This window comes from Lycorma delicatula, chromosome 6 (genome assembly GCF_047948215.1).
Source record: "Lycorma delicatula isolate Av1 chromosome 6, ASM4794821v1, whole genome shotgun sequence".
Classification (NCBI taxonomy): domain Eukaryota; kingdom Metazoa; phylum Arthropoda; class Insecta; order Hemiptera; family Fulgoridae; genus Lycorma; species Lycorma delicatula.
In genome coordinates this window covers 149,540,540-149,562,115 of record NC_134460.1, presented here as the reverse complement: position 1 = coordinate 149,562,115, position 21,576 = coordinate 149,540,540, and the positions used below count along the sequence as shown (strand labels likewise).

The 21,576-nt window shown below is 29.6% G+C and overlaps 1 protein-coding gene and 1 long non-coding RNA gene across 4 annotated transcripts in view; one reads left to right on the top strand and one right to left on the bottom strand.

Moving 5' to 3' along the window:
• The window catches only part of bdl (borderless), a 44,522-nt gene extending 33,789 nt beyond the window's left edge, over positions 1 to 10,733 (top strand). For all 3 annotated transcript variants that reach the window (XM_075368830.1, XM_075368829.1, XM_075368831.1), the window contains 5 exons: positions 291 to 553; positions 835 to 1,004; positions 3,450 to 3,491; positions 6,599 to 6,784; positions 9,434 to 10,733. In XM_075368830.1, coding sequence (XP_075224945.1) covers positions 291 to 553; positions 835 to 1,004; positions 3,450 to 3,491; positions 6,599 to 6,784; positions 9,434 to 9,675 — 903 coding nt within the window. In that variant the 3' untranslated portion in view covers positions 9,676 to 10,733. The remainder of the gene's footprint in view (positions 1 to 290; positions 554 to 834; positions 1,005 to 3,449; positions 3,492 to 6,598; positions 6,785 to 9,433) is intronic.
• Positions 10,734 to 11,299: 566 nt separating this feature from the next.
• Positions 11,300 to 21,576, bottom strand: part of LOC142326372 (uncharacterized) — a 97,748-nt gene continuing 87,471 nt past the window's right edge. Inside the window, exon 3 of the long non-coding RNA XR_012756763.1 lies at positions 11,300 to 11,464. This is a non-coding gene — a long non-coding RNA (uncharacterized LOC142326372). The remainder of the gene's footprint in view (positions 11,465 to 21,576) is intronic.

Here is a 21,576-nt window from a genome sequence, read left to right as displayed (position 1 = left end):
CTAGAACATCTTTTTGTGAATATTGAAAATATTAAACCTAAAATTACTTTTTAATGCATAATTGTATTATAAATAATATAAATATACTCAATCTGATCCTGTAATGCAATTTGTGAAATGAGAAGTTGAAATAATTTTGAGTCAATTATATATTCCTGAGTGGAATAAGGAATTAATAAATATTAAGAGATATGTGTTATAATAAAATTGATGAATAAATAAAACCAAATAAAAAGAAATATGATATATAAACACACTCATAATTTATCAATGTTAATTTTTTTTTACAGAAAGATGGGTCACCGTTACCTAAAGGTAGATCTTTTGTAACAGGAGGTAATTTAACAATAGCAAATATAGAAGAGAATGACACAGGACATTATCAATGTGTTGCTTCAAATGAGGCAGCAACAATAACATCAGAGACAGAAATAATGATTGAAAACTCTTCTCCAAGAGCTCCATATAATTTGACTGCTAATTCAACAATGACTAGTATAACATTAAAGTGGATCCCAGGCTACAGTAAACCTCAACTGGAATACAGTGTCTGGTATGAAAGTAGGATTTATTGGCATTGCAAACAGATTATCTAATCATACTATATTAATAGTTTAAATAAGTAAAAACTTAAGTTCTCTAGAATTCCAGTTTTGCAAGTTAAAGCCAGAAGTATTAAATACTTACAAATATACACAAAGGAATTGTTAAGAGAGAATAATAATTTATTTTTAAATTAGGAACTTAAAATTAATGGATAAAATTAACAGCATGAATTAAAGCGTTGCGATCGGTTAATAATATCAAACATTAATTTGGTCTTTTCTTTTCAAGGTTTCGTAAATTAGATGTTGCAGAATGGAGAACAACACGTATAGCTAAAGGTGCAATACAAATAACAATAAATAATCTTTTACCAGGACAAGAATATGAACTAATGGTGTTAAGTCAAGATCAAAGAGGAGATGGAATGTTTAGTAAAGCATTACGTTATAAAACCAAAGGTATTTTTTTTTTAATTTAATTAAATACTGTTTGGTGAAATGTAATAAGTGCACATTGTTTCTGTATTAACAAATGAAAAATATATTTATTTAAATAACAATGATTTATGTTAGTAATTAAACATTATTTATTTTAAAAATGGCTGCATGTCAATACAAACCCCTTAATTATTTTTAACTTCTACAGCTATTAGACCCCTATATTTAACCCTTTTAATTTTTGGAAAAGGTGAAAATCTGAAGGCAAAATGTCAGAACAGTAAGGGAATGAGCAAAATTTTCTATTTAACATACTGTTACCATATTTTATATTGCAGTAGTTTGATTTATATTGGCAGAGAAAATAATTTTATTATCAAAAAATGAATCTGTTTCCACCTCACATTCGCAGGAGCAGTGATGGTTGCTTAAAAGTTACTAAAAATTTAAACCTACACATTAGATAAGTTAGCAAGTACTGGGGATGTAATTATGAATAGACTAATAAAATTGAGTCTTGAGGCAGCTTGGGCCACTCATCTACATCATTCAGTTGTAAAAATGATTTTATTTCTAAAGATGATCCTCATAAACAACTCTTTATGAACTTAACTGAAACAGCCAATATGAAGGTTGCTCTTAAATCTTAGTTACAAAGTGTTCTTTATGTTTAATGATTTTTTTTAGGACCTTTATATTTAGGACCTAAAATTTTTAACATGTTAGACAATAATATTAAATGTATAACTGTTGAAAATATCTTCATTAAAAAGGTGAAGAAACATGTCGCCAGTATTCAGGACACTAGTGTTTTGTTTTCTAAATTAGAATGAATAAAATTAACATGGAATGAATAAAATTAAAATAGTGTAAAAATTTACTATATGATCAAAGTTTTGTACTATTGTTGTGAGTTGAACTGTACACCGCCTTATATATATATAATGATTAGTAATATGAACTAAACTCAACAAAATTTAATTATATTCAGATTAGGCTACATTTTAAGACTCATTTATGTTATTACCTTTGGCACTGGAGCTTTTATGTTGGTTTAGGTATTCCAGAGAATGGAACTTTGTATATCAATTTGTAAAATTATTATTAGAATAAATTTGAATTTGAATCATTTATAATTTTTTTTAAATTTTGAGGTCCTGCAACATTTCATCACTCTCTTCACTGAAAAAATACTAATTTTAATTTGATTTCTAATTTCTGTTGTTCCTAATGTACTGATAAGGAAGAGGTTAAAACATTCTAAATTAAATAACATTCTTTTTTTAGAAGCATTATTTCTCAATAATGTATAAAAAGAAGAATTAGTGTGCACTTTAAAATTATAATGAATGATTCACTGGCAGTAAAGCAAAATAAAGAGTATTACAATGGTAAGATTATTAAAAAAACAGTTTAATGTGTATTTAAAGTATAATAATATTGATTGCACTGTTTTCAGTGCTGGTTAACTTCAATATTAATTAGTCATAATTACTTGGTTAATGAACAGAAATATGAGTCAGTTAAAGGAAGGTTTGTAACATTTTAAGGGTTATTTAACAAAAATATAATTTCATTAATATTTTTTGCTAACATTAACAGCAGTTCATTTGTTTGTTGCCTGTTAACAACAGCAGCAGTTAATTTGAAAATTTTTAATTTATATTAACCATTTAAAAATAAATTAGGTTTAATTGTTACATCAGTTATGTATGTATTACAAAAATTCATAATAAAAAAATGTTTGTTAGGTACACTTTTACAGATACCCTCCAGTGAAAATCTGGGTTTTTTTTTTGTTAAATAAGTATCTACCACCACATTACATCTACTGATGAGCGAGGGGATTATCCACCCAAGGATATGCTAGGGTAAGTCTGATAATGCTCTCAGATGTTTTTTTTTTAACTTCTAAACCAAAAGAAATTTGATAGAACATTAATTTGAGTTTGTTGATTAAAAATCATTGATCAGGTATGTGTCACTTCTACCTTAAGTAAAGATAATCTGATTGTGACCAAGCCGAACACTGAAGGAATCTAGAATGCTTCTTCAGGTAGGTTTTTACACCATTTTGCTATTCCTTAGTGAGTAAATCATCCCTTTTTAAAATTTTCACCAAAATACCATCCTTGGTAAATTTTTTATAGCTAATACTCAGATTAGACAATATTAATAACAGAAGATGTTATATCATTAACAAAATCTTTAAAGCATTTATAAGCATTTTCCACTCAATTCAGAATATAGGAAACCAGATAATCAAAACTTAAGCGTTTCATATACAAACAACAAAATGAATAGGTGGTCTAAGAAATGTCGAAAAGATTCTAATTAAGAAAAGATGTATAGGTAAACAGATTTTATAAGATTTAATTATGAATTATTGCATAAATTTAATTTTTAATAGGTTTTAAGATTTTGTGCATTATTTTATAACAAAAATATATATTTTTTTTATTTCAGGTCCTGGACTTGATGAAAATAATGAACTCAAAAAACCTTTAGGTAAGTGAGTATTGTAAAATAATTTATTCTTAAAAAAGGTACGTTTTATTTTTTATTCATCAACCTTGTTAGAAAAACATTATTACAGCATTTTAAAGCAGAAAAATAAAATTTATGAAATCAAACAGAAATGAAGTATGAGAGTAGTTGCACAACTATTTTGGAACAGCACCTCTATATTGAAGAACAAAAGTAACTATAACTTAAGGGAACTTGCATGATCGTAGTCATGCAATGTTAATTTTGTCTATTTCAGTACACTTTTACAGAAAAACAGAAAAAATAGCTGCATAGGCCTTTATTTTACTTCATTTTTTACAGGGTTTCTTTTTCAATCCTATGAATCTGATTTTTGATTATACAGGTGTTCTTTGGTGATTGGGTTACAATTAATCACACATCTCAGGGACGATCGACCTGAGACTGTACAAGATTACACTTCATCTACAATCATACATATCATCCTCATTCATCCACTGAAGTTATACCTTACGGTGGTTCCGGAGGCTAAACAGAAAAAAAGGCATTGTTTTAAAAAATAAACTAGGTTATTGGTAAACTTGTTTACCAATAAATTACGTTAAAAGCCAAAGAAACTGTACAAGAAAATCAAAATAACTCACAGTATTGCACTAAAACTACAGTAAAACATTATCAATTACCACGAAAATCAATAAACTTTCACAAACTTGTTAGAACATCATACAAAACATAACCTGTATAGATAACTCAACAGTACAGCACATGTAAGCAGGATAGTTAAATCCAGCTACAAAAAAATTAAACAAAAAATTCAGTTGACATAAAATAAATTACTAAATCAAAATACAAGTAAAATTATTTTTTTTTAAATATTTTTGTAGCAGAAATCTTCATTCCCTCAAATACCATTTATTATATATCAAATTTAACAAAGTGGAAGAATTTAAAAATGCAAAAAACATTGATTTTTTTCATGTAAGTGCTCTTAAAGAATATTAAAATAGAACCAATTTTTTTTTTTACAAGTGATTTTTTAATAGAAATTTTTGAATGGCAAACATTTTTGCAATTTTTTTATACATCTAAAGCTGTGGCCATACCAAATTTAAATAAAGTCAGTGTGACTGAAGTTTAGAAAACTGCATTATTATCTCCAAATGGTACTGAAGATTCACTTGCAACAATGATATTAACCAGCTTTATATGACTATCTTTAGCGTTGGTTTAATTAAGAAGATTCTAAAAATTAAATTTTAATAATAATTAGATTAATGCAAAAACAGATCTTATCTTGTATTGGTCTTAACTACGGCAAAATGTTTTGTGAAGTTCTGAAAACAATGGTATATTACACATTCCTAGAATACTGTGGAATTTCTTGAACAACATCAGGAAGTGATGAGAAAAACCCAGTAGAAATAATGAAATGGACCTATACTAACATCTGTCATCAGATGGCATTGTACCTTTTACAAAATGGATGAAGAGTAGACCACCTTCTTTTGTAAATGTTATTTTAAAATTAATCTCCACTGTCAAATATAAACATTATAAGTAAACAAGCATTTGAAACTTGTGCCATTTTTCTGCTAGTTTTTATCAGAGGTAATCCTAGTTTGAAAAGTGACCAACAGGTAGCAGCATGATGCCAGAATGAAATGTGGTGGTACAGGAGTAAGTGGCCTTATTTAAAATCAAATCTAATTCATTTGCACCAAGGATAAATATTGTTCTGTTGTCATTCATTTTTTGAGTAGTGAAAGAGCAAAATCCATAAAATTTATCAGAAAATGAAATCTCAGTGTAGTGGTATATATGTCTGTAACAAGTATATGAATGAACTCTTCAAATGGTGATAGTTTTGAAACAAGCTCTACTGGACTGCATCAGACTGACTGAGTAATGATACCGGAGACCATTGCAGCATGGAGAGTCACGGATTAAATCTAGCCATCTCTAAAGCCAAGATTGTTTTCCTTACTCGGCGGAGGATATCCACCATCGTTTCGATCAGAGTGGGAGTGGAGGTAATAGAAACCCAAAGAGCTGTCCAATATCTGGGTGTGAGTCTTTACACGAAACTCACATTCTGGAATCATATTTCGAGGGTATGCGTAAAGGCTGCCTGAGTGACCATGTCTCTCAGCCGATTTATGGAAAATATTGGGGAAACAAGGCTGGGTAAAAAGAGGCTCTTCACACACCTTACAATGCAGATGATTCTGCCATCTGTAGATTTCCTTCTCCCATTTTGGACATTTCAGAGCCATCCTGTCAAAAATTACTAAACCTAAATTAAAACCTAACCAGAGAGTGGATGTCAAGATAAAAGGTAAAAACTTCTTGTGGCATTAGTTGTCATAGTATCTGAAAAAAAAGAAAGACTCTGTTGCCTTTGGCCAAAGGCCAACAGAAAAAGGGATTGCTTCCATAACCTGCCTCAGGTCTAGAAAGGTTTGACTTCATGAGCTACCTCTAAAAGGGAAGATGTTACAGGCATGAACCAACAGGGATGATGTAAATCCACTGAAAAAGGGAAGAACAGGTCAAGCCTATCAAAAGATGGAATTTCAGAAAAAGTAATTGGATGAAAAGGTCAAACCAACAGAAATGTTGGGTCCTTTTAGCAGAACTGAGCAAAAAGCTGATCAAATAATCCAAACAGCAAAAATTCCAGACCATTGCCAAGCCCCAACCGGCTGAGTCAGCAGGCTGGAAAATCCCAGTCTACAGCACAGCTCAACTTGGAGGTAGGACACACTAACAGCAGATGGAAAATGTCCTAAGAAAACCTAGAGGAAACGCCTAAAAAAAGCAAACTATGCAAAGATGTAAAGAAATAACTGCAGAATAGAAATAATATTAAGCGCTTCTCGGAAAATCTGTGTATGGGGGCCAGAGGCCAGGAAGCAATAATATAATAATAACACAGTAGTGCAAGAGTAATAATGTAATTATAAATGTAAAAATGTAAGTAAGTATTTCATTTGTCTCTCCCTTTACAAACTTCATTAAATTTTATAATTTTTCTTTCAAAATCAGAGATCAATATGTTGGAACCATAGGTATGATTGAATATTCCTAATAATTACCTATACGTTCATCAATTCAATTTTTTTTTTCAGAAACATTCCAGCAAATCGGGCCACCTCAAAATCTCAGAGTAAAGATTGATGTAGAAGGATACAAAGTATCATGGGATCCTCCAGATTTTGGAGCAGATTTGTTGAGAGTTTATACAGTTAGCTGGTATGAAGGAGATAAAGAAACTGAACTCATTAAAGCAGATACAACCGGAACATCATTTATTGGTATGTTTACTACTAGCATTTATTACTTTGCGTATTATACAAAAAAACTAATATCAATACAGAATTGGATTTATAATTCATCAACTAGAATGCAAACACATTAAAAATTTAGGTAACTCCCTTACAGTGCTGTTCTTTATGAAAACGGTAAGAAATACATGATTTTCTTCTTTATTCAATTAGAGACTGGTCAAAAATCATTTTAGAGAATAAACAGTATGACTGTTGAATGTGTTTCAACTTTTAGCAACACACATTTCTGATATAAAAAAATAGTAAAAAATCACATTAATATTTATTAGACACTTTTATATTAGTGTTACATATTTATTAGTAACACTTTTTTTTTCTGGTCAAGAAGTTTTTAAATTTAAACCAACAATTACTTAAGGTAAAAAGAAAGTAGGTATATGATAATTATAATAATAACCCTATACACTGAATCAAGTAAATATGATAAGTTTTCATATTCCACCAAGTGTATGTTGTAGTTCGAGATGCAGCTTCATCACCAAATGCTTGCTGTATCATAGGATAAGTTTCAACGAAAGATTTCTGAAGTTGAACACAACATTTTATCGGGCTTCTTTGTTTCATGTCGCAAGCTAGCTCAAGGTAACACGAACATAACGTACGCGGCCGCATATAACTTGAGACTGGAGTGGCGAACGTGATGAAATTTTGTACACACATTAGTCAGACATCGACTACATAGTTCCTTGGTTGTCAGAGAGATGGTGCTTCTTGTATCGACAACAGTAATTTAGTTTGGGAACTTTTCAGACCTACTGCGTGTGTGTGTGTGTGTGTATTTATATATGTATAAAAATGTATATATAAACTTTTGAACTGACGGTGGTTTTGGAGATTGGAGGATGTGAAACATGAATTTATGTCGAAATTTTCCGGCAATCGAATCATGGTACCCATTAACTTTCTTATAACTTTCTTATAAAATCAACCTAAAAAAATGAGAAGAAATCTGATTCGAACCGATGTGCCTTCCCCTTATAAGATCCAAATATTTCATTAATTAAAATTTCATTTGGCTATAACTCTGGAACCAATGAAAATAAGTACCATTTATGATATATTGTTGAAAATATCTTAATGAGGGCTTATTACTGCAATTAAGAAAAAGTCCAAAATCCAATTTTTTTCGGATTTTGGGCTTTTTTGGACACTTTTGATTCTGTCGATTGCAATCAAAAGGGGAGGTGCACAACTAAATGTTACAACAGTCCTAGATACAAAATTTCAACATCCTATGGCTAATAGTTTTTGACTTACGTGAAATACGTACATACAGATGTCACGCCGAAACTAGTCAAAATGGATTCAGGGATGGTCAAAATGGATATTTCCGTTAAAATCTGAAACCCGAAATTTTTTGTGATCACAATACTTCCTTTACTTCATACAAGTAAATAATAAACGATATTATGATGAATAAATGATAACAAATGTTATAAATGATAATATGAATTAGGAAGAAATGATATTAAGATACAAGAATCTTCTCCCACCTTGTGCATGCTTCACAAGCGTGCACAAGGACTAAATACATACCTGGAAAATTTAATTTCCATTAATGAGTTCTTTTCTATGGTCACCTGCATTTAGCCGTATAAGTAATGATTGGTTCCAATCATTTTATAATGTATCTTATTACAGTTTTTCGTATCTAGGCATCACATAGCAATCATTTCATAATTTAGTTGAAGCTGCTATATTTTTCTTGTATTTTTGTTGAAGCTGCGCATTACTTCTTTTCTCCAGTACTTAGTTTAATCTTTCATCGATTATTCAGTTCTTTACTTCTTGAACTTCCTCCCTGTTCAAATCCTCACCTTGCAACTTCATCTTTCCCTTTTTATCCCTATATTATTATCTATACCTACTTTCCTATATTTCTTAATAATTATCCTTATTTCTCAAGAGATAAATGCTTTATTTCATAACTGTGATATTACTGCACTCTTTTCTTATTTTCATATCACATAACATCATTATCAATAAATACCATATATCTTTTCTGTTTTCTACTAACAATATTTTCTTCATTTCCTTAGTATCTTATCCTTTGAAATTATGAATAAAATTTGTAAAAAAAATTCCTTGACTTGCTCTCATTTCCTCAAACAATTCTGTGTTTACAATTGCCAGTTTTGCATACCTGTTATATTTTATATAAAGTACTTCTACCAGACCCTGGAAAAAATGGAGTATTTCCATTTCTCCATAAATCTGCCCTTGTAAATATTCTTGAATGTTACTGAAATGATTATTCTTTTTCCCCAAACTTCTGGTATTTTTCCTTCTCTCCACACTGCTTTTACCACTCTATTATCAAATATATTCCTAAGCTCCCAGATGTAGATTTCCACACTAACTTCATTCATCTAATAATTAATGGTATGATAATTAATAGTAATTCTCTTTTACGTTAACATGTACTGACTAATGAGTTGTGTACAGGCTGATGTTTTAATCAATGATTGTTGAAAAATGGGAGGTTTGTCAGATATATTTTCCTAAAAATACATCTGTATAAGTTAAATGTATGTAGAGTTAGAATCTCAACTTTATTTAATGATAATATTACCTTAATTTTATTAATTTATTTATTTTCATTTACTTTTTATCCAGTGAAAGATCTTGAGGAAAATAAAACTTATCATTTTCAAGTTACTGCGATGAGCACAAACGATTATGAATCGACCAGTGAACGTTTTACAATATATGTACCTGATTATCACAAAGCTAGAGTCATAAATATCGGTGTGGCAGTTGGATTAATGTTAATTTTTGCAACAGGAGCTGGTATATGGTATGTTAAAAATGTATACAGGCGTACAAGTCACAAACAAGCACATTTTGATGATAGTTGAATTTAAATTTAATTAAAGTACTATTTTCAGAGAGCAATTTTTAGCAATTGTATGAATTGCTTGAGTAAAAAGGAAAAATGAAATTAAAAGTTAAACATCTTTTTGCATTGATAATCATGAATTAATTTATAATACTGTACTTGTCTAATTTTTTTCTAATTTTACTCTAACTTTTATCATACTACCCTAAATTTTGTAACTGTTAATCTAAGATTATAAATTAAAAAAATTAATAATTTCAATAATAGTTATGGTTTAATGTACTGTTATTAGTATCAGAAAAAAATTATATTTTTAATATGGTAGTAATAGAACACCTAATTTTGTATGTTGTTAGTAATAATTACGGTAGACACAATCACAGCACACAATTCAAATAAATGGATATTATTTTGAGTTATAACAGAATCATTTTTAAAAAAACATAAATCTTGAATATATAGGGTCTAAATGTATATAAAATGTTATTTTTTAGACATACTATACATGTAATAACATACAAAAACTATAGAAATAAAAAACAAATCCTAACCTAATCTTCGAAAAAAAAATTCAATATTTTGTTAAAGTTTCACTATTACAACTCAGATGAAAAAATAAATTAGATTACCAGATGTTATCACATTAAAAACCATATTAAAATTGTTAATATAGTAGTTTTAATGAATAATTTTATTAAAATTTTCAATATAACACTCTACAAATGCACAAAAGTTATAATAATTAATTCCAATTATATAAAAGCACAATTATATGAATGAATGTGATTATTAAAAGCGGGTGAATGTTAATAATGCAGGGTGTATTGGTAATAAAACACAATTCTATAAATAAAAAATAAATTTAAATTAAAAAATGTATGTCATATTTTTGGCTATCAATAGATTTATTTATATCTACATTTATCAAAAATCATTTATTTTTTTAGCAAAATTTTTTTTTCATCAATTAGTACAAAATATGTTTGTTACCAAAAAATTTAAATATTATTTTTATATGAATTTTTTTACATACTTGCTGTTCTATTTATTAATAAAGAAAAATTTTCCTAACAATTACACTGTCAATTTATATGTTTTTTGTTTCTTTCATTTTAGTAGCCCAGTCCATTATTGATAACATTTAACATTTTAACAGTCATTCTGTGTTAATTCTATACATTTATATATATACGTAGAACTAAATTTTTAAATAAATTTTTATCGAGAGAGGTTAGAATAGTATTCAACTTCAGCTTTAAGTACACATTAACGTTAACATTATTTGATCGCATGTAAGTGACAGTCAATCCTATTTTTGGCAGGTTTTCAAATTATATTGAGTTATCACGTCATGAGAAATGATCAATTCTGGTTTAAAATATAACCGGGTGCGAGTCTGTTTGTGTACGTGACTAAATAGAAAATATTTACAAGTAAATTAAGTATACAGCACTTACAAAGGAAATGGAAATGTTTAATTGTGATTTTAATAATAATTTTAATCAAAACAAGCCTCCGAAAAAGTGACATTTTATTTCTACTTAATAAGTACTTCTGCATATTATACATATATTAGATGTCATAACCATATTGGTTGTGTAACTTGACATATGACAAAATCATTTCCAATAATCAATAATCACATACCATTTTAAGATTAACACAACATATCATGACAGGCTTACAAGGAAGAATGAGGAATGAAGTGATTCTCATCGCCTTCTTCATTAAGCTAACATACTACAGAAAAATATTTAATTTATGCCACTTGTATGTCAAGTACTTTACATTCCTCACACCTACAAGGACTGGAACAGATAAAGTAAAATAATAAATTAATGCATTCTTTTTAAGAGAAACAGAGCATTATACAAGATGCCTCCATTAAACAGGGAAAAATCAACATATAATGAAATATTTGTGTGTGTGTTTTATGGATTTATAGAAAAGTTGCTTTCAAAAAAGTTAATCTATTGAAGCATATTCAAATATAATACTTTTAAAATTGTAAAAAAAATACTTATAATTCACACTTATTTTACTGGAACTGTTTCTTCCAAAAATCTTTCAGAAATAATCAGCATTTTCATAAATGTAATTTCCATTAAAAAAATGTACTAAAGATGTATTTTCTAGTACTAAAATTGAATAAAATTAAATTTTTGTTGTCAACCTTTGAAAAATTAGAAACCTCTTAAGTATGCAACTGTAAAGTATATTCAAACTACATTCATTAATTTTATTACAACTAATATTATTATTTATTTTAATTTCCAGTAAATCAGCAGTAACTGTTTCAAAAATATTTTAAAGTATTTGTGTTATTGGTAAATTTTTCTGTCATGTCCATTAGTATTATAAATTACACAATACTGATCAGTATTGTGTCCATCAGTATTCCATCAGTCCATCAATATTGCATTCATCATTGTGAGTGTAATTTATTAATTATTAATAAATACACCTAAACAGAAATTAAATATTATGTAACAATTATTATATAAAGAATATAAATATATATTAAGATAAGTAGAGATTAAATTATTTAAACAGAATTGTTCATACATACATACACCCCACCCAATCCCAATACACATACACAACAAATGAGCTAGAAGTAATTTTTCCTTCTGCTCTGTTTTTTCAGAACAGATTTCAATTCTATTAACAGCCAGGAAATTTTGTTTGCAATTGGAAATTATCAGCTGATACAATTATTATTCAATTGTACTTCAGTTCTCTTTTACATCTGTATTGAGAATAATGTTATCAGACATGAAGAATTCCATGTGAGATTTGAACAATTCTCTAGTACTATCCATCAACATTTGTGTCTTTGGCATTGACCGTCTCTTAGTTTGACAACAAATGGTATACCTCTTCACTATGTACTTCAATAGTTTTTTAAATAATTTAATAAAATTACTTTTACTTTGTAATAAAATCCATTAACATTAACTAATTGTTGTTGTTTTTATATTTACCTGCTCAGTTAAAGCAGTGTAAACAATTAGCTGTTTCAACACAGAAAGTAGTACATTACTTTTTAGTTATCATTAACAATCTGATTTTACTTTTTTGTCTAGATAGCGCTGTAGCTCTAGAAGAGAAAGTATTGTAATCATTACAATTTAGGCATATGTGGTTTTCACCAGATCTTTAGGTTTTGACACCTAAGGAAACTAAAATACCAGATGGAAATTTTCCAAATGTTAATGTTTGCATGTGTGCGTGTGTGTTTGGTGTTGGCTTCTAAATCACCTTATATCTCCAGAACTACTGGACCAATTTTGACCAACCTGGTCAGATTACTTCTATATATGGAGCATTAATGCTATTAAATTTTCAGCTTAAAACATCAAGTTGGTGAGGCTATACACCAAGGTCACCCTCAAGATTTTGCTTAATTAAAGTCATATTTTTCATAGGCACATTTTTTTAACAATTAAAAAATAAATTAAAAAAATATTTTTTACAAAGAAAATCCACACCAAAAAATGCTCTCGACTACTGCTATGTTGTGATGTAATAGATGTGCAGTAGAATTATATAAATGAATAATATTTGAATTGTAAAAAAGTAACTCAGTCAGGCTGGGTCTCAAACTCAATCATCTGGTTGACGTGATATCTGGTCAGTTACATCTTATGGCTACACCAGTCTGCCAACCATACAAGTGAAATTTTTTTTTTGTCTTTGTCATTTGATTGGTTTGATGCAGCTTTCCACGACTCCACCAGACTGCCAACCATACAAGTGAAATTTTTTTTGTCTTTGTCATTTGGTTGGTTTGATGCAGCTTTCCAAGACTCCCTATCTAGTGCCAGTCTTTTGATTTTGGTATAACCCTACATCCTACATCCCTAACAATTTGTTTTCATATTACAAATGTTGCCTGCTTGCACAATTTTTCCCTTCTACCTGTCCTTCCAATATTAAAGTGACTATTCCAGGATGCCTTAATACGTGGCCTATAAGTCTGTCTCTTCTTTTAACTATATTTTTCCAAATGCTTCTTTCTTCATCTATTTGTCGGAATACCACTTCATTTGTCACTTTATCAATCCATCTGGTTTTTAACATTCTTCTACAGCACTGCATTTCAAAAATCTTTTCTTCTCATGTACTCCAGTCATCCAAATTTCACCTCCATATAAAGCTATGCTCCAAACATATACTTTCAAAAATGTTTACCTGACGTTTAAATTAATTTTTGATATAAGCAAATTATATTTCTGATTGAAGGCTCGTTTTGCCTGTGCTATTCGACATTTTATATCACTCCTGGTTTGTCCATCTTTAGTAATTCTACTTCCCAAATAACAAAATTCTTCTACGTCCATAATCTTTTCTCTTCCTATTTTTATATTCATGGTCCATCTACATTACTTCTACTATAATTCATTACTTTCATTTTGTTCTTGTTTATTTTCATGCAGTAGTTCTTGTCTAGGACTTCATCCATGCCGTTCATTGTTCTTTTAAATCTTTTTTACTCTCAGCTAGAATTTCTGTATCATCAGCAAATCATAGCATTTTTATCTTTTCACCTTGTACTGTTACTCCAGATTTAAATTGTTCTTTAACATCATTAACTGCTAGTTCCATTTCTATGTAAAGATTAAAAAGTAGCCGGGATAGGGAACATCCTTGGCAGATTCCCTTTCTTATTTTAGCTTCTTTCTTATGTTCTTCAATTACTACTGTTGCTGTTTGGTTCCTGTAAATGTTAGAAATTGTTCTTCTATCTCTGTACTTGAACCCTAATTTTTTTACAATGTTTAAAACGTTTTATTCCAGTCTACGTTATTGAATGCCTTTTCTAGCTCTATAAATGCCAATTATATTGGTTTGTTTTTCTTTAACCTTCCTTCTACTATTAATCTGAGCACTAAAATTGCTTCCCTTGTCCCTATACTTTTCCTGAAACCAAATTGATCTTCTCCTAACACTTTTTTCAGTCTTCTGTCAATTTTTTTGTACAGAATTCTAGTTAAGATTTTTTATATATGACTAGTTAAGCTAACTGTTTTGTATTCTTCACATTTATCTGCTCCTACTTTCTTTGATATCTAACTATAACACTCTTTTTGAAGTCTGATGGAACTTCCCCTTTTTCGTAAATATTACACACCAGTTTGTGTAATCTATCTATTGCTTCCTCACCTGTACTGCGCAGTAATTCTGCAGGTATTCTGTCTATCTAGGAGCCTTTCTGGCACTGAAATCTTTTAATGCTCTCTTAAATTCAGATCTCAATATTGTTTCTCCCCTTTCATCCTCTTCAACTTGCTCTTCTTCCTCTCTAACACCATTTTCTAATACATTTCCTCCATATAACTCTTCAATATATTCCACCCACCTATTGGCCTTTCCTTTCATATTATAAATCAGTGTACCATCTTTGTTTAACACATTATTACATTTCAGTATATGCACCACAAAATTTTCCTTAACTTTCCTGTATGCTCCATCTATTTTACCAACACTTTTCTTCAACCCACTCCTCTTTCGCTAGTTTGTACTTCCTTTTTACAGTATTTCTTAATTGTCGATAGCTCCTTTAACTTTCTTCATCACTAGCATTCTGATATTTTCTACGTTCATCCATCAGCTACAATATATCCTCTGATATCCAAGGTTTTCTACCAGTTCTCTTTGTTCCGCCTAAGTTTGCTTCTGCTGATTTAAGAATTTCCTTTTTAACATTCTCCTATCCTTCTTCTATATTTTCTGCCTTATATTTTTTACTCAGACCTCTTATGATGTCCTCCTCAAAAATCTTCTTTACCTACTCTTCTTCAAGCTTCTCTAAATTCCACCGACTCATCTGACACCTTTTCTTCAGGTTTTTAAACCCCAATCTACATTTCATTATCACTAAATTATGGTCGCTATCAACGTCTGCTCCAGGATAAGCTTTGCAGTCGACTAGTTGATTTCTAAATCTTTATTTAATCATGATATAATCTATCTGATACCTTGCAGTATCAACTGGCTTTTTCCATGTGTATATTCTTCTATTATGAATTCTAAACTGGACGTTGGCAATACGAAATTAAACTTTGTGCAAAATTCTTTTAGTCGGTCCCTTCTTTCATTCTTTTTGCCCAGCCCATATTCACTCACAATATTTCCTTCCTTGCCTTTTTCAATGCTTGCATTCCAATCTCCAACTATTATTAAATTTACATCCCCCTTTATGTGTTTAATTGCTTCGTCAATTTCTTTGTATACTCACTCTAACCTATCATCATCAACATCATTATGGGCACTTGTAGGCATAATCGTTGTCGGGTTAGGCTTTGATTTTATCCTTATTACAATGATTCTATTGCAATGCATTTTGAAATACACTACTCTCTTCCCTATCTTCTTGTTCATTATGAAACCTACTCCTGTCTGTCCTTTATTTGAAGTTGAGTTAGTTATTCTAAAATCACCTGACCAAAAGTCATTTTCCTTTTCCCACTGAACCTTGCTAATTCCTATTACATCTACATTTAATCTATCCATTTCCCTCTTTATATTTTCTAATCTACCATCCTTTTCCACGCTCCGACTCATAGAATGTTATTTTTTAATTTTTTGATGACCCCTTCCTTAGTAGTTCCCACCCGGAGATTCGAACAAGGGACTAGTTTACCTCCAGAATATTTTACCAAGGAAGGCACCTCCATCTTTGTTACATGAAAATACAGAGAGTTACATTTTCTTGGAAAAAAGCAGCTTTACTTTTCCATTGCTTTCAGCTGTGCAGTACTCAGAAGATTGAGTGACTTTGATATGGCCGTTTAAGTCCTCCTGACCTACGCCCTTAACAACTACTAAAAGAGCCGCTGCCCTCTTTCAGGAATCATTCCTTAGTCTGGCTCTCAACAGATACTTCTCTGATATGGTTTCACCTTCGGTCCAGCTATTCTGTACCACTGAGCACTCAAGCTCTCTCACCCTCAGCAAAGTCTCATGATTCATTTAGGGAGAAAAAAACTTGTTCTAAGTTGTGATATTACATTAGTTTAGTTAGTACTGTTCAACCCACCAGGTTGGTCTAATGGTTAACGCGTCTTCCCAAATCAGCTGATTTGGAAGTCGAGAGTTACAGCGTTCAAGTCCTAGTAAAGCCAGTTATTTTTACACGGATTTGAATACTAGATCGTGGATACCGGTGTTCTTTGGTGGTTGGGTTTCAATTAACCACACATCTCAGGAATGGTCGAACTGAGAATGTACAAGACTACACTTCATTTACACTCATACATATCATCCCCATTCATCCTCTGAAGAATTATCTAAATGGTAGTTACCAGAGGCTAAACAGGAAAAAGAAAAAGTTAATACTGTTCACCACTAGTACTGTCACACTTGCATGAATGAAACACGGTATGCACATGCGCTTTAGTTAGAATCATTGAATTAAATAACCAAAAAAATATTATATTTAAATAAAATGACAAATACTTTAAATTAATTTTTTTTTGTGTATGCATGTGTAAAACATGCATCAGAAACAACCCACAATTATCAGCTTGTTTTTATTGCTGTAATTCAAGTAAAGAATATGAAGTATAAGAGACAGCAATTAGGATTGCTTTCTCCTCCATGAGTAAGGATAATCATTATATTGTACAACCTATCCTTGAGTTAATGTCAACTGCATTTGGTGGACTTGACATTCTGATGCACATTAGTACATTCAGCTTGTTGAAGAAAGCGATGGAAAATAACTTTACTTCTTACTTTTTTTACCATTAATCTGAGATGTAATGGTAATTATTTTTGAGGACTCTTCCATTTTTGGGAATGAGTTTTGACTTGAAGTCGCCAACAAACTTTTGATTATGATACCTAAAAGAAACTATGGAGATTAAATTGTTAAATAAAAAATCTTAGGAGTAAAATTTTAATAAAAATCTTACTCTTAATTTTTCCAGGAAATAAAGTTTAAAAGTAACCAAACTCATTAAAATATGTGTAGAAAAACTTTTTTTTAAATTATATTATCTTATAGTAGTCTGTTTGGCAGTTGGTTTTGATTATAGATGAACAATTCTGACAATATTTTGTCTATGCAATCTTGCCCAGTAAAATAAATGGATAATGAAAACCATTTAAAAGCAACTCTATATTCACATGATTCAATCACAAATCTAAGTGTTTTCACTGGCTGTAAATTTAATTTTTAACTTCAAGTGTAGCTAATTACCACTCAACAGATTAAAGATAGCAGTAGGTCCCAAGTTGTGATGAAGTATAGTTTTAGAAATATTAATACCAAGTTAGTCATATTAAAACAAAGCTAAAACTGAAACATAGAATAAAAATAAAACCGGCTGTTGAACTAATAGAAGACTTTTCAGTAGCACATATCATTAACGTAAATAAGAATTTTTTTAATCTCCACAATACATTTTTGATGCCATGCTTGAGATTAACATGTCCTGACATACTTGAACTTAAAAATTATATCAACACCCAAACCTTTTGCCACTTCACATTAATATACCACTGATGATATTTGAGAAAAAAGTGACAAGTTGTGTTAAGAAATGAATCATCATAAAATTTTTCTCAAATGAAGAGGAAACGCCTTATGGAAATTTGAATATCCTTCAAACACAGTTTCAGAAAAATACTTACAACAGTGTGAGAATATCACCCAACATTAAAAATTGATACTGTTAAGAAAGTAATGATCATGAAATTACTCGTACAATACAAAAAAAAATGTTTTTATCATGAACTTTTTATCTCATTACACCAGGCCACAGAAGAATATTTAGTGGTCATCTCTCAACTTCTTTAATGTTTTAAAATTTATTGTGATCAGTGATAAATGTGAAACCATCATTTTACTTTTGAATTAAAGAGAAAAAGTATGTAATAGAGAGAATAGGAACTCTTCCATCAATAACACAAAAGCATTATCTTCAGCAGATACAATCACAGCAGCCATGTTTATGGTTTCAAAAAACTTTACTTACCTGGAATCTTTTGTCACACAAAAAAATCTGTGCACTGTATTATTCATTTTTGCTGAATGAACAAATGAAGCTAGCTTCAAATGAAAAAATATGCCAAGTTTCAGTTCCATTCTTTCAATATAATACTCATCCTTTTACTACCGCTTTAATAATGGATACTATGAACTCAAATAGGATATTCTATGGACAACAATGTAGATTTGACATTGTTTATGCAAATATTACTTTTTCAAACTACTTAAGTATTTCAAGTACTTAACTACTTAAGCACAGAGAAATGTACAGGAAATGTGGCCTACCAGAAAAAAAATTTTGAACATTGGAATTTCTGATGACATATGAAATATTTTTTCTTGAGAATGGATTTACACTTGCATAATTTTTTTAAGTTTCTTTCATCGAATGATTTTATTATCAAGAAATTGTTATTTATCATAAATTATGTAGCACCCCTGTTTAAAATTTAGAAATGAATTTTTATTTTTTTATATCATTTTGATTCTAATATAACTTGGCATTAACATGTTTAAAAAAAAAAATCGGCATAATTTTACCAAATTAATTCTAATTTGAAACTAAAGTTAGTATAATTATGAGGGCAACAGCAAACTAAAGTAAGTAAATCAATATTTTCTCTGTACTTGGATTAAAAAATAAATCTTACTGAATAATAATATTTAATATCATTAAATTACAATTTAAATAGTTTACTTTCTGATTTCCATAATTACCAAAAAAGATATATACAATAATAAATAAAAGTGAACAATATAATCAATAACTTTAGAAGTAAAGACATAATATTTCTTTTGCACAAATTGTAAAATAAGGATTCTTGTTTTTTAATCGCAAAACTAGGTTTAATGTTATATTAATTAATAGAACAGTAACACAGAAATTTGCTGAATACATTCATCACGCGTGATTAAATCAGATTGCACTACATGATATTCAAATGAGTTAACACAGTAAGTAATGCCAACTTAACAAAATATTTACTCCTAATTGCCTTTAATTTAAAAAGAATTTCATTTGAAAAAATAACTACAAGTATGTTTTTTGTTTTAACTTTAAAATCTTACTGAAATCAAAGAAATATCAAAAGACTAAAAAAAAAACTATTAACTACTATAGACTCAAAAAAGTTATTGATGTATGAAAAAAACTTAGTATGATACAATGTAAAAATTACATTCCAGTTTTTTAAGAAAAGGTATATATCTATAAATCAGAGTTGAAATTATTTATCTAAAAACTATTTTAACTGGTTTTAAGTAATATAACAATTTAAATCATATAAAACCTTTTGCTATAATTTAGCTCCCATGTAGTACAACTCCTAAAACTATTTTTTTGCAGTACGAGTACTATACGTACTTTATGCCGTAATCACAGCCTTCTTTTTTACAGAAATAAATAAATAAATCTTTTATTTTGATTAACTTGGTGGGCCAGAAGCCCACTACCCACTGTAAACATTAAGATAATCTTGTCTATGATCTTCCCATTGATTTTAAATTGCCATCTTTTGTTTTCATCAGATAGTTATTGGCACAAACACCAGAGTGCACTGCTATTCAATCAAACATCTGTTGTATGCAGCTGTTATTACATTCATTGGACATTGCTGAATCTAACTTGTTGGGAAGATGTTTACTAATGAAGAGTTTTTGCTTTAAAAACCTGATTCAAAGGTGGTTAAATTGTTTTCTAAGATAATTTGTAGTGATGAGGTAATCTTCAAATTAACAGGTCACATCAACAGACCCAACAACTACCTACATTGGTATTCAGAGAATCATAGAATTGTTTTTGAGAGACAGCTAAATGAACCTGGTTTTACTGTTTGGGGTGATATCTCTTGCTGTGCAGTAATTGAGCCTTGGTTTTTTGATGGAACAGTAATAACTGGAAATGTTGGCAACCTATGCCATTCTGGGGCTACAAGTGAACTAAAATGACTTCAACTTACTTTATTTTCAATATAATTGAGCCTCACCCCATTAGGCAATAGCTGTGTGAAACTACGTTGAGTTATTTGGTGACAAAGTTACTGGACGGCGAAGGACAATAGAAATGCCATCCAGATCTCCAGACCTTACATCCATGGATTTTTTCTTTTGGGGAATTGTTAAAGATAAAGTCTATGCTACAAAACCATAAACAATTGAGGACTTGAAAGATGCTATTCAAGATGTTTTTGAAGAAATAGATTCTAGTACACGACTGTGCAAAGAAGTATGCTTATGCGTCCCAGGTTGTCTGCAAAAATGTATTGACAAACATGGAAAATAATTTGAGAAATAGTGTAATAAATAATTATGTTGTTTCAGTAAAGTGTTAGTTACGAATTCAATTTGTTTATTCTGTATTCAAATAATGATGTTTATGATGGGTAAAGACTTTTGCTTACAAATAACATCAGGAGTAGGTAGGTATATTATTCCATGGATAGGAAAATGAAAATGCTCCAGTATTAGCCTTGATGGATAAAAAGAAACTACATTAAAACTATGGTTAAAGACCGTATCAATTATTTAAAAGATAAACTTATGAAATTATATTATAAGTCAATACATAAAGATACTAAATATATAAAGTAATCATAAAAAAAACACATTTCAATAAGTGTTAATCAAAATTATTCAAGCATATATTTATAACAAGTTAAAATGGAGATGTAGAAAATTTAAGATTCAGTTTTAATTAAAAAAAACTCGTAGAATAATATTGTGTTTATGTAATAAAAATTTTTTAAATCTGTTTAAAATAAATTAGAGGAAACATGTTCTAGAAATTTGATAATTTTTTTACAAAATGGGCTATTGAAGCACAATAAGAGAAAGTGTTGAATTACAGAATTGCACAAAAACAAATCTGCTCTCTGGTTTATCATCGATAGAATAAGTGATTATTGATTTTAAAGAAGGGTTGCA